This window comes from Molothrus aeneus, chromosome Z, assembly GCF_037042795.1.
Source record: "Molothrus aeneus isolate 106 chromosome Z, BPBGC_Maene_1.0, whole genome shotgun sequence".
Classification (NCBI taxonomy): domain Eukaryota; kingdom Metazoa; phylum Chordata; class Aves; order Passeriformes; family Icteridae; genus Molothrus; species Molothrus aeneus.
Genome location: NC_089680.1, coordinates 14,879,561 through 14,893,743, shown reverse-complemented (window position 1 = coordinate 14,893,743; position 14,183 = coordinate 14,879,561). Strand labels below are relative to the sequence as shown.

Genomic DNA, 14,183 nt, shown 5'->3' with positions numbered 1-14,183 from the left:
CATGAGCTTTGATCAACAGGCCAGACATTATTATTTCTGCCCTTCCTACCTGACAAACCTGCTTGAGCAGAAGTAGGCAGCTGGCAGATCAAAGGCTGAACGTTGCTGATAAGATATCACTCTCTATGTGACATCTAGTACTGCTAGCTCATAAGCAGGCCAATGTAAGCTACCACAGGTACATCACAAGACAGGTGCTAAGTATCAAACCAGACTTGAAATTATATAAACCACACAGCAGCCATTCAGTGTTTACAAAGCTGATTACAAATAAAGATGATTACCCTCAACTATGGACCTATTCCAATTGGAGTACACTAATGGGCAACTATTGAACAACCCACCTATAATACACAGTTTTATCAAAATTTGTGTGGGTTTACAGATCTGTAAGAATTATAATTTGCATATTTATCCTTTTAAATGAGTAGTGTCAAACTTGGGCAAGTTGAAATTGAGCACTTTGGTTAAGAAAAAAAAGCAAAGAAAAAGAAAATACAAGAAAGACCACCCAGTAAGCTTCCCTATATTTTGACACCAGCAAGACAGGATGAGAGGACAGTCATTTTGTGAGACAACTGCTTTATGGAAATGTGTCAACTGTTTATGTGAACTTCTTTATTACTAAATTATGTTAAGAAGTGCAGCGACTGTCTTTAGAAAAGTTAGGCAAACACATGCAAACACATTCCAAGAGTTATGTACATTATCTTACTTGGAGTTTGGAGAAATAAAAAAATAACTCTTTCAATCATACAAAATTTGCTTGCCATGTTTTCAAAGTGGTCTCAAGTATAAGGGAATGAAAACCTGGACTAGTAGAAGTAGACCTCCTGCAATTGCCCACAGGCAGGCCCCACTAAAATGAACGAGATCCGTGCCCTCAAATTAAATGCTTCATATCCTATTACCAAACACTCAAATTATCTGTTCATCTAGAAAATAACCAGAACAAAATAAATACTTATGAAATCCATTTCTTACATGAATGCCTTTGCACTTTAAGTTACATACTGACAAAACAGTCAGCCCATGTGAATATACATAGTCAATGAAGGGTTGCATAGTTTATTCAGTTGTTACAATGGGAAGATTAACTGAACTATGAAGTCTTGAAAAAGCCAGAATTTCCAGAGATACTTTAATCAATAGACTAAACTGGTGTGAGTCTAAAAGGCAAATAAGAGTTAAAGAGCAGTACAGCAGAATTAATTTATTTTTCTTTCTCTTCTAGTCTTTCAGCAGTCCAGATCTCAGCTGCTTAGACTTCTGGAATTGAGGTAATGAGATATGCATTAATATAAAGCAAATTAAACCCAAAATCCCTAGAAATTAGCAAATTAGCATTTGTCAATACCAAGACAACAGCTGATGAACGATACTTACGGTTAGCATTGGAGTTGTCAAGAGCCCCCAGGCAAAGAATTCCAGAAATATGACCACCACTGCATGGTATACACTCGGCCGACCAATACCTTGTTGCTAAGAAAAAAAAACAAATGCAGTGGTTGTACACATCCAGTTCATTACATGTGCAAATATCTCTTACAAACATGTTTTGAGCATAACCACTTTTCAGCATGACCTACTAACCAAGCCCTTGGGAACAACAACAAGCCAAACAAGGGAGGAGAAATTGTTTTGTATTACAAAACAATTAAAGATCTCTAGGGAACTTCAAGTTTGCTCCCTTGAACACCTGCTGACTGAAAAGAATTATTGGCATTATTCCTGACATTGTCCTGTACTGCTCTCACCTCCAACATGTCTTTAGGCTTCCTCCCACATTCACAACCCTTCCACGACAAGGTGACAAATGGTATACCTCTCCCTGCTTCCTCCACAAGTGACAAGACACATCCACTTCATTAAGACCACAGCACTGCTTCAACAAAACCATGACAATGTACATAATCAGAAGAGCAACAATTTTTGTATTTGAAAATGCCAAAGTATGAGACAATAAGGAGCTGTTTATGTCATCTGGACAACTGTTTTCTACTGATTGCTGACCAACTGATTCTGTGCTTGTGTCTGCAAATACAGACTTCAGACTGTGGAACTATTCTACTGGTCAACAAGCAATTCCAGAAAGAATTAACAAACTATCAAAGTACTCATGATTTTGTGAAACTGCTGCCATTCAAGATCAAAGGACTTGATCCCAGATGAGATTAATGAAATGTTTTTATTTAGATTAAATGGGCAGAACCCTTGGGAAAGATGCATTTAACCAGAACTGCTTGCTTGCTTTCTTCCTGAAAGAGATTTAAAAAGAGGTGCTGAACAATTGAGTGGGCTTCCCTGCAGTGACAGCCATTGTCGACAAGAGGAGACTGACAGACATCATTTAGCTAGAGTTCTGTAAAGCCTTCAACACAGCTCCATGTGACACCCTTACCTCCAAATAGGAGACACATGGATTTGAAGTGTGAACCATTTGGTGGATAAGGAACTGGCTGGCTGGATGCAGCCAGAGAGTTGTGGCTCTGTGTTCAGGTGGAGGCTGGTGACAAGTGGTGTCCCTCAGGGCTCTAATGTGGGACAAGTGGTCTTCAATATCTTCACTCCTGACACAGACAGTGGGATAGAGCGCAGCTCCAGCAAGACTGCAGATGACACAAAGCTGTGCAGTACAGCTGACACAATGGAAGGATAGGCTGCCATCCACAGAGAGCGGGACGAACTTCAGAATTGGGCCCACAAGAATCTCATTAAGTAAAAGAGGTCTGGGTGCCAGGTGCTGCACCTGGGTCAGGGCAATCCCAGACATGAACACAGACTGGGAGAAGAATGAGAGGAGCCCTGAGGAGGACTTGGGGGTTATTGTGGATGAAAAGTAGGACATAAGCCAGCAATATGCACTCACAACCTAGAAGGCCAACCACATCCTGGGCTGCGTTAAAACGTGAGTGAGTAGCCAGCAAGTGAAGGGAGAGGATTTTAGATCTTCTACTCTGCTGTCATGAGACCCCACCTGTAACACTGTGTCCAGCTCCAGAGCCATCAATAGAGGAAGGACATGGATCTGTTACATTGGGTCCAGAGGAGGCCACAAAGTTACCAAAAGGCTGGAGCATCTCTCCTGTGAAGACAGGCTGGGAATGCTGGGGTTGCTCAGCCTCCAAGAAGAGAACAGAAGAGAAGGCTCCAGGGAGACCTCTGTGGCCTCTCATTGCTTGAAGGAGTCTTTTAAAAAAGAGTGACTTTTAAAAAAGAATGATGACTTTTTATTGGGGAGAATGTGATAGGAGAAGGGGAGTGGTTTAAAAAGAACAAAGGACAGCTTTAGATTAGGTATGAGGAAGAAATTCTTCACTCAACAAACTAGTGAGGCACTGCATCAAGTTCTTGGAAGAGTTAAAGGCTAGCTGGATGGGGCCCTGAGCAATTTCCCTAGTGGATGGAATCTTCTCCACTGGTGGAGGGGTAGGAATTAGATGATCTTCAAGGTTACTTCCAATCAAAAACATTCCATGATGTTTTAATTTCTGACTACCCCTTGGCATAGTAACTGTTTTACATAGTTTTTGTGTTCCAAAATTATCTTTGCCTTTCTCCTAGCAACTGTCCTGCAGAAGACTGTTTTTCAGTGTTTCCAGCCAATCCAAGGCCATTTCACTCCAACAAAAGAGCGCAATTTAATAATGCAGAATTCAGTTAAAGGGACACTACCCAGTCATAAATATCAAATAAAATCTGATAAATATCTGCCTCATTTCAGCAAGTGGACACCAGGGTGAGCCTGAAACTCAGCATCTTGCACTGAACACAAAAAAAAAAGTCAAGACAACCTATGATGAGGTAGAGTACGGACACCTTCGGTGTTTTTCCCCTGCTCAAAAACTTTTGATCAAATTGGTAGAAATCACATGTGTTGAAAGTGCTTGCATTACAAGATTAATTTAACCTAACTGTCTAGAGTAAAAACTGTGAAGAAATTCCAAGTGTTTAAACAGTAAATGCATAGATCTGTAATAATTTTTAGATCCATCAGTTTATCAAAACCTGCAGGAGCAGTGTATTCTAGCTAGTAAGGTTCAATGTATTTTCTACATTGCAGCTTGCTTCCAAGCATGACAAATTGAAGAAAACAATTCTCTTTCTCCTTGGAAACAATATCATAGATCAAAGATTATCTCTGGAAAGCTTTCTAGAGTTATTAACATGCAATTTTTAATTTCTAAATAGCAAAGATTCCAAAGGCTATGGGGGTAAAAAAATATCCTCCTCATATATGAAGTCTGTAAGTACTTCTATATAAGGTAATAGGACAACAATTTTATGAATATTATTTTTGCCAAGATGTCTGTCAGTCAGACTAGCACTTAACACTAATTACACTGAAGTCTGAAGACCCCTTCCACAGCAGTTTTACAGCAGAGTAGGTAAGGGACGCCCCTGCCTCCACTTTACTTCCCTCACAACTTTATACTGCTAAGTATGCTGCTGCATCATTAATATCTGGTCTGCATTTGGCAAACATTTTTAATGCCATGAAAGATGAAATTTTGGAGTGTTTGGAGTTTTTTAATAGTATTTTTATTACATGCAAATTTGATCTGAGACTTATACAGTTAACAGAAAAATGATGTACATACACACTCAAAGACAAGCATGGAGATTAAAACAGTCTGCAAATCATTTCTGGCAGCATCACACAGCTTACAGTTAGCTGCACCAACCTACTAAAAAAACAGAAAACACCAAAGCCTTTTGGATTCAAGCCATGACCTGAAAAACTAAAAGGATCTTGAAAGGAACATGTACCTGTTAAAAATAAGACACACATTGTATGTCAAATATACTAGAACTACCAATATATTATCCACTTTGACTATAGTTGATTATTTTCTTTCTGTTTTCTTTACAGCGTCCTAGATATGTAGATTAATTAAAAATCTTGTGCTAAGGGCTGCATTGGAAAATTAAGATCATGAAACCAGGAAAGTTTACTGACAGTATCAAATGGACTGATGAAGATAGTTACTTCTGAATGTTCATCTTTACTGTAGCTCCCAAAAACTCTATCACAGAAGCTTCCAATTTTTAATCAAGTATCAACTTACTTTTTAAGAAACCAAAATAGTTTATGATTGATCATGTACACAGCCTGGTCCACAAATTAAAAAAAAAAAAACAATGAAAACTCTTTACTCAGTTCAAAATCAAAGAGTTTTCTAAAAACATTTCACACTTGCCTTTTTCATAAAGCTGTATCAGAACTATTGGGTGAGGTTCATTTCTGCATTGAGAAAATACCCTGCAACAAAACTTCATGAAATTTACACAGAGAACTTTTGAGTATGTAAAAAATGGTTATAAACCTTGAAGCACAGGACCTTTAGGCTTCTTGAATAAACAGTATTGGAACAACCTACTGAACCCCGTAGGGATTTGAGAAATAAAAAAGGATTTGAGAAATAGTGCAGATATGGTCAACATAGAAGTTGCATGCCTCATTCACTGCCCTCAAAATTGAAAGTGTTGTAAGTGTCCTCAGAAAAGCCTTAAAATTGTTAAGGGCTTATTTTCTACTCACATGAGTAGAAACTACTTTTCTATTTAACGTGACAGAACTGTGTGTGGGCTGCGAAACTATGTATGAACATTATAACAGCCTTCAAATGCAGCTGTTTGTCAAGGTTTTATACTTGCACAATCATTAATGAGCAAAACATTACTTCATCTCAAATGCTTAACAATACAAGTTTTAGGCCATCATTGTAAAATCTGAAGCCTTAAAAGTTCTAACAAAACATCTGTTATTTCTCCAGTTTTACATTTTGCTCCTTCAATGCCTCTTTTCACTGCCCAATTCTAAAAAATAATTTTTTTCTTCTGCCTTTCTTGGCCTCAGAGTAAATCTGAAACTTAATTTGGGATAACTACTGGGAGGCAGTACAATCTTTTTGCAAAGCTAAACAGCTGTTGAACATTCATAAATCCATGAAAGAATGTCAAAATGATAAATCCAGTTGGTAATAATTGCTCATAGAAAAGGAGGAGGGAAATGCATTCTAGTATTAGTAACAATATCTTACCTAAGACATTCTGAAGAACAGCTAATACAATTCACCCTAAAATACTCTGCAGCAAAATGCAAGCTTATAGCCAGTCCTAGATCTGCAGAGCAAACTAAGAACAGGCAGTACTTATTATTCATACAGTTTTTAGATAACTACTTATCTGTTAATTCAAATCTATAATGTAATAATTAATTTTGTTTGAATGCCTGCAAAAGCATCTTAACATCAATTTCAAGAATGCCTGTTTATTTTTCTGAAAAAATATGCTTTTTTCAGAACAAAATCACTTGTGACTGTTCAAATCCTGAAGTCATCCAGAGCACCTTTTCAAATTTTTTCTGTTTTGATGAGGGCCACACAGTCCTGCTAGGCAAATTAAGCAAAAGTTTCAACTGGATAAATAGGTTTTTTTCCCATAAGGGTGAAGCAGCAGAGCTGGACATGAAAGGTTTGTTTCATCGTACACCTGGAAAAGCCCTGGGCAACCTGCTCAGGCCTCACTGCTGATCCTGTCCTGAAGAGGTAGATATCTCCCTAAAGTACCTTTCCAATAACATAATCCTATTATCTTTCAGGCAGATAACAACCAAACTCAAACTGAACTTCTGAATTGACAACCACAGGAACTTGCTTTTGTCCCCCTACACCATAGCCTGGGAAATTCCTTCCCACCAAGCACTAGGGTCCCTCAGGAGAGTCTGCTAGTTGCTTGTTCTACTTGCAGTACAGACATAACTTTGCAAAGAGCACTCACTGTCCTGCAATATGTAAAACAACATTCTAATTAATTAGTATGAGTTTAATTATTTTTTTTCTAAGTCCCTACAGAAACATTTTCCACTACAAAAATTAACTGATTCAAATAGTCATTTTTTACACTACCACCTGCACTGCAGTCCACTATGTCAATTCTGGTATTTTCAAGAGGAAAAGAACTGAATTAACAGAATCAGTAAAACACTCCAAGAAACATGCTTTCATGTATCAATCATTCAGATTCTGAAGTTCATGACAAATTATAAAATTCATTCCCTTTACACACTTATCTTCATTACTATTTCATTAGCTTCCCCCAAAATACAACCATTTCAAATGCAAACTTCTCCTGGTACATCTCACTACAAGACTATTTAATCATTTTAGCTTATTCTTGAACAAGTATTATGCCACCAATCCATCTAACTTCACGATGAATTCTCTTTCTTCCACACCTTACCCAGATAGAGACAAACATGCAGTATCCCCAGAAAACTTTCTAGTGACTATTTTCTTTAATTTTCAAACAGAAGCATTTTGGATCCACCTTAATTCCAACTGTTCACCAGAAATGCTCTGCTTGCTGGAATTTTTGCTGGCAAAAATTCAATGCAAAAATACATAGAATACAAATGAAAGTGCTTTCCAATCCAGTATAGCATTTTAGGTATGTCTTGTGAGCTGCAATATAAATCATAACCAATTCAGATTATACACCATCCAAACTTGTATTTCAGTTGCAAAACAAACACCTTAAGCAGATCTTTATCTGGACTGGAAGATCGTAACAGACTTTCTTAACAGAAAGCTAGGCTAAATCATATTGCACAGGTCTAGAATATCAGAAAAACAATTTGTTCAAAATGGAAAAGCCAGTGAAGATTTTGCAAAGAGAAATTGTGCCTTAAAAAGTTCCTGGAGTTCTCAAAAGCACATGTATAGATAAGGCAGATCACATCAATAAGCTTTCCAAAAATTCAGCAAACGCACTCAAAGATACTCACTAAAGGCTCTTAAAGCAAGCAAACTTTCCACAGGAAAAGAAAAGAAAAGAAAAGAAAAGAAAAGAAAAGAAAAGAAAAGAAAAGAAAAGAAAAGAAAAGAAAAGAAAAGAAAAGAAAAGAAAAGAAAAGAAAAGAAAAGAAAAGAAAAGAAAAGAAAAGAAAAGAAAAGAAAAGAAAAGAAAAGAAAAGAGAAAAGAAAAGAGAAAAGAAAAGAGAAAAGAAAAGAAAAGAGAAAAGAAAAGAGAAAAGAAAAGAGAAAAGAAAAGAAAAAAGAAAAGAAAAAAGAAAAGAAAAAAGAAAAGAAAAAAGAAAAGAAAAAAGAAAAGAAAAAAGAAAAGAAAAAAGAAAAGAAAAAAGAAAAGAGAAAAGAAAAAAGAAAAGAGAAAAGAAAAAAGAAAAGAGAAAAGACACACACGTAGGGAAAACAAACAAACAAACAACAAAAAAAAACCAATCCACAAAAAACCCCAAAACAAGCACAAAAAAAAACCCAGGACAATTTAAAAAAAAAGAAATAAACTGACTGCAATCTGTTCATACAGCACAGAGACATTACCGGATGACTCCTCCTGCTCTGTCCTAGTGCCTATATTGTTCAACACATTCAGAAGTGAGCTGTAAAAAAGGATGAAAGTGAAGTGACGAAGTCCACTGATGACAAAAAGCAATTCACTTTGGAAGAGTTATAGGGCAATGAGGGCAATGGCAAAGAACAACAGAAGTTTGTGGAATGTATAGAACAAATTAAATGGCAGATGGAAATTAATGTATATTAATTTAAGCAATGCAAACAAGAAGAAACAATTTTAATTCCACATATAAGATGATTACAACATAGGAATGTGATCCTGGAAAAAAAAGAGTACAATGAAAGAAATGAGTTTAGTATTCAGCAGTGGCTTACTAACATATGTTCAAAAGAACTTCCCCTGTTAGGAAAAAGATTATCACTATATTACTGCATTAACATGTGATGTGCCTGCCTAGCTAATCCTCTTCTTCTGATGTTCTGACCATTTTTAATAGCTCTACATAAAGATCCTCATCTTATCCTATGACTGTTTCGTTCAGAAGCTTTAAGCAATATTCATTGTTGAATAATCTATTTTACAGAAGCACAAGAGGCCCACAGAAAGAAAAGGAACACTACCAAAGATATGGTGGAATACTGAAGCAGTTTCCTCCAAACTGCAATAAAAATATTTGCAGAAAGGTACAAATGGGATTCATTGAACTGGGAGTGACATGACACGAAGGGTGTTAAAAAATTTGCCACCACCTCCTTACACTAAAATACAAGAAAATAAGTGGCACTTTACACAATCTATTCTTAAGGTCTAAAATGTCATGCCATACTGTGTTTCCTGCTGGGAACACATTCCTGCTTCAGTTTAGACTGGACAAGTTTAGAAGCAAGAATATTTTAAGGCACATAAAGCATGAAGATCATTTCTGGTTCAGTCTTCATTGCTGAAGCCACTGAGATAAGAAGACCACCCAAGAAAACAACTGCCATACATCCTGCCACATTCTGAAAGCTCCACTCTAGACAATACCTCATTGCTCAATTAAAATACTTCATACAGAAGTAACATATAACCAGCATATCACACTACAGCAAGTTGGAAGCCAATTTATCTGTTTAAGTTTTCTTTGTAAAACTTAGAAATATGTACAACACTGAGAAATTCCTCTAAAAAGCCCTGGCTGCTTAGTTAATACACATGCTTCTCCACAGTGCAGATATTAACTCAAACTCCTTGTCCAGCAGGCGAGGTTAGGATCTTCATAACTAATTATATAACTATGACTTGATAATTTAAGTTTTTACTGATCTAGCCTACAGTGCTTCTCTTGGAATGCAACAACATCCACACTGATAGAACCCAGAGCATCAGTAACAGTAGACTTGGAACAGCAGAAGTGCCCCCTCAGCAAAAATATAAACCAGAATGATTTGTTTTTAAACAGAACAGCTAAACATTCCTGGTAACAATTCAGGCTTAATGTCAATCTAACAGGATGGGAAGATTCAGAATTACATTGGCAATCTTGAGAATGTAATATTGTTCATCTCTAATTATTCAGATTTAACAGTAAAAATAACCTGTGTGGGACAAAACAGTGCTCCACAAAGGACTTGACACCCAAACTGACAAATGAACTACCAAAAACTATGTTTTTACCACCAGCAATATAATTTAAATTCTTCAAGCAAGAAATTTAAGAAACCAGCTTACTGAGTTCAGACCTGTTTCAGTAAAGTCTCAAAATATTAAATCATGCTGCCTTAGTTTTACTGCGCTGTATTTTTTATGGAGTATAAAAAAGAAAACTGCTAACACTAAGGGCAAGAATATGTAATTCTTTGGGCACATATAGTTGTGCTTCGCTGTGTAAACCAATATAAAATTTAAATAATAAAGGCTGGCAAAATTCCAAGATGTACAGTTCAGAATGTTTATATTATCTTTCCAAAATATATAAAGATCTTGGGCTTCATAATAGCTGTGACATTTTGCAGTGTCCAAGAACATGAAACTAACATCTGATTAATTCTCAAAGAGGTACAGATGTATGACTTTTTATTTCACACTCTATTTAGGATTTCTCCCACAAAAGCACTTTATTTAGACAGTATGACGCTATTTTGCTGAAAAGTTTCCTTAGTGTGACATTTTACTGACAATAAGTTGCCCAGAAATGAAGTGCACAGTGCAACTATTCTGAATGCCATGCTAAGCTTTATACTACCAGCATTCATAATTCATATATAACAAGATTGCACAAGAGCTAACAAAATGTCCCATGGCATCATTTACTTAAATTTCTGAGGCTCACTGAAGTCATAATAATACAGCCAAGAAAAATTATTTAATTCCATTGGAATTTAGTTAAACATACTATTGTTTAACTATTATTAATTTTGAGGTAGTAACTCAATTCATAAGTCATTTGTTCAGCATTTGTATTTCAGCTCTTCAATTCAGTGAACCCAGTGCATTCAGCAAGGTGAGGTTAGTTACAGCTACATCCAAAACCAGAAGCTTCTTACACCCAAGCTGGAGGGATAAAAGGAGAAAACCTTGCACAATCTGACAGACTTGGTCATACTCTTCCACTTTGTCTTACTGATGTGATACAAAAAAAGAGTAAAAATAAAAATGCAAAATTAAGACATTCTTCAGAGACCAAAGAAGCAGCTCACAAAAAAATTTGTTTCTGTATTTATTTCTTCAGCAGCAGTCCAAGCAGCAAGACTCCTCTTCCAAATGCCTGGGATGCACTCCCACTGAAATCAAGCAGATCTCTGCAACTACATCTAAAGCCATGATCCAGTCCCTCATATTTTACTGTGAATACGCTCTTTCAATAAAGTCTCGGCAGAGAGAGTTGTAGCAATATGACAATCATGTGAGAATCACAGGGTGGTGCAGGAACTGCAATTACAAAACAGACTGTTCAGTCAGGAACAGATGCAGACCCAAACATGATAAAAATGCACTACTGAGATAAGGCTAGACCCCATGCGGTCTGTCTCATATGAGATGCTTTAGAGGATCACAAAGTCCTCCAAGGGCACAACTAAGAGGGAAGGGACAAAAAATACACTCAGAAAACCAAACCTCAGATCATTTTACAAAATTAAGAATTTATGTCATTTTGAAGCTAAATTTTCAAACTTACAGAAGAGCATATATTAAGTTCTCAAAAGCATTTTTTAACACTTAATCCAACTTTATCAGATCCATCCATTAATAAAAAAATGGGTTAGAGCCTTTGTCAGTTATAGATTTAATTTCCATTTGAGTTTTACTTTTCCAAATTAGAGAAAGAAATCAGTTCTTTAATTTCTTCTTAAATTTCCCAACCTGTACTTTCCATTTCCTAGCCCCTGTTCATACGTCAAAAAATTCAACTATTTTTCTTCTATACAGTTAGGAGATCAATCCTCTGTTTCTTTCACCACATCTTCTGAGCTGATAAAACTGAAACTTTCTGTTTCTTAACTAAAACATTAACTTCTCAAAACTCTTTCAGAGATACTTGTGTAGTCTGACTTCAGATTCCATATACACTACTCTTTAATGAGACATACTGCACACAAATCTGAACGGCAATTCTACCATACAGCAGATACCAGCTGCACTTCTTGAAGAGTCCAACCTGCTTTTTGAAGGGCATAACCATTTCTAAAAGACAACTGAAAGACTCAAATACAGAAGTGATACACCATAAGAAGTGTGAAGCTGTCATTTTGGAATTAACTTACATAAAAGAAATTACTTTACTAATGAATTCCACAGAACATTTTTCTACATCTTCTCTGCATTAATCATCTACTAAAAGTACCTTAAGATCTTCATCAAATACAAGTAAGGCAGAAAGAATGTATGTGTATCAAACAGATACACATTTCAGGATTTTTTTTTAATATTCTTCAGCTCTAACTACGATATCACATTAATGCTACACCATTAATGTACTAAATATAACAGCTAAAAATACTTCTTCACCTTCACATAAAACAGCCCCACTATCTTCTCTCTGACAGCACAGATGCTTATCTGTGGGAGGACAGGTAACACACAAAGGAGATGCTGACTCCCTGACACAAACCTAACACTGTTTTATAACTTTTGACACATGCAGAGCTTTCAGCATACCCAACTTTGTGAGCAAGCTAATACTAAATTATTCAGGTACACATGAACATAAATATACCTCAAGAAAAGTTATTAACAGCTTGCAATTCAGATGCAAAAAAAAATGTATGTGATTTCAATTTGCTGAAAAAGATTCAGCATGGTAAGGCATTGCCTTGTTTTGCACCGGTACCCTTTCAAAAACTGTTCATGCCAGAATCACCTGTTTTATTACTTTGTGCCTTCCCCTGGGTTCTTCTACTCCATCTGGAGCGCTGGGTTAACTCCCACAAAATAAGATGAGTTGTATCGCCTCAGCCAGCACCATCCTGCCTGAAACAAGTCACCTGTCATCTACCGCCGAAAGCTCAAGGGATGTGACCTCTGAGCTGGTTTTAAGGCACCTTGTGAGCACACCGACGTACTTAGAGAAAGGCTTAAGCCTTTTTCTTCAGAAAGCAATTAGGCACGGCTACCACACTTACTAATGCAACTTTGCAGCGAGGGCACGGATCACTAACTCCCTTCCAGCTCCTCTTTTTGCACAAGATCTCAGCGCTCAGTGTGAAGAGACGAAACAGCACAGCCACTTACAGAAACTGCATACCGTAACCCCGTGGGTAAGGTTCAATACGGAGCACCTCCAAGAGCTCTAAAGGGAAACTTAAGTTTTACCTTCCTGACACCTCGGATTCATACATTTTAAAAGAAAACTTATTTACAGCCACCTGCTCACAGGTGCTGTTACGCAGGTTACTCCGCCCTGGATAAAACTCCTCAAGAATGTAGCGGGGCTGTCAGGGTCGGGCAGAGCAAGGTAGGGCAGGGCCGACTCGAAGAACCCGCCGCACCTCAACTTCCGTAAGGCATCCAGGGGCAGGACGCTCCAGGAAACACCTCGGCAGACACTGAAGGGGAGCTATCCCTCACGGCTGGACGGGCGCTGATACCCACGGGCCGCCGGCCCAGCCCGTAACGCACGGCCGCGCTCAGGGCCGGCAGGAACCGCACGCAGCCGCTGCCGCCGCCACCTCGGCGGAGCCCCCGCTCCCACCGTGCACTCACCGCGCCGCAGCCGCGCGCCGTCAGGCCGACCCTCTTGCCCAGCATGATGCAGCCGCCCCACCTGGCGCCGTCGCCGCCCTCCCACGACGGCGGCTGCGGCGGCGACGACGACGCCGGTGGTGGTGGCGGCGGCTCCTCCTCCTCCTCCTCCTCCTCCTCCTCCTCCTTTGCCGCCCGGTCCTGGGCTGGCGGCGGCTCCGGCTCCGGCTCGGGGCTCATGTCGCTCCCACCATGGCCCCTCCCGCAGCAGCCGGGCCGGGCCGGGCCGGCGGCTGCAGCGGCCGCCTCCGCCGGGCTCACGTGACCGCGCGCCCCCGCCCCCTCGCCCCGAACCGCCCCCGGCCCTGAGGCGGGTTCGAACGGCGGCGCGCGGCAGCCAGCTTCCCTCCGAGAATCGGGGCCGGCGAGGCTGGAAGGGGTTCAACTCATTTTCTTTACATTTCCTTGCCAGCCCAAGCCAACTGCGTGTAGAATTTGATGCTTGCTTTCCACTTTTTTTTTTTGTTTTGTTTTAGTAGTCTAGAAGCTCTTACAAAACTTTTCATTTCTTCAAAAATAGTCACCATGAAATATAACAATATTTTTACTCTTTTCAAGACTTAACCATTTTTCTACTGACTTGAAAGGCAAGGGATTTTTCCCTGTACAGTTTTCAGTGTTGGTTTTTGTTGTTGGTTTGTTTT

At 38.6% G+C, this 14,183-nt stretch overlaps 1 protein-coding gene across 1 annotated transcript in view; it reads right to left on the bottom strand.

The window, feature by feature from the left end:
- Positions 1-13,719, bottom strand: part of MFSD14B (major facilitator superfamily domain containing 14B) — a 31,192-nt gene extending 17,473 nt beyond the window's left edge. Inside the window, exons 1-2 of the mRNA XM_066568926.1 lie at positions 13,501-13,719; positions 1,387-1,482 (exon numbers count right to left, since the gene is read on the bottom strand). Of these exons, the coding sequence (XP_066425023.1) occupies positions 1,387-1,482; positions 13,501-13,719 (315 nt within the window). The remainder of the gene's footprint in view (positions 1-1,386; positions 1,483-13,500) is intronic.
- Between the last annotated feature and the right edge of the window lie 464 nt (positions 13,720-14,183).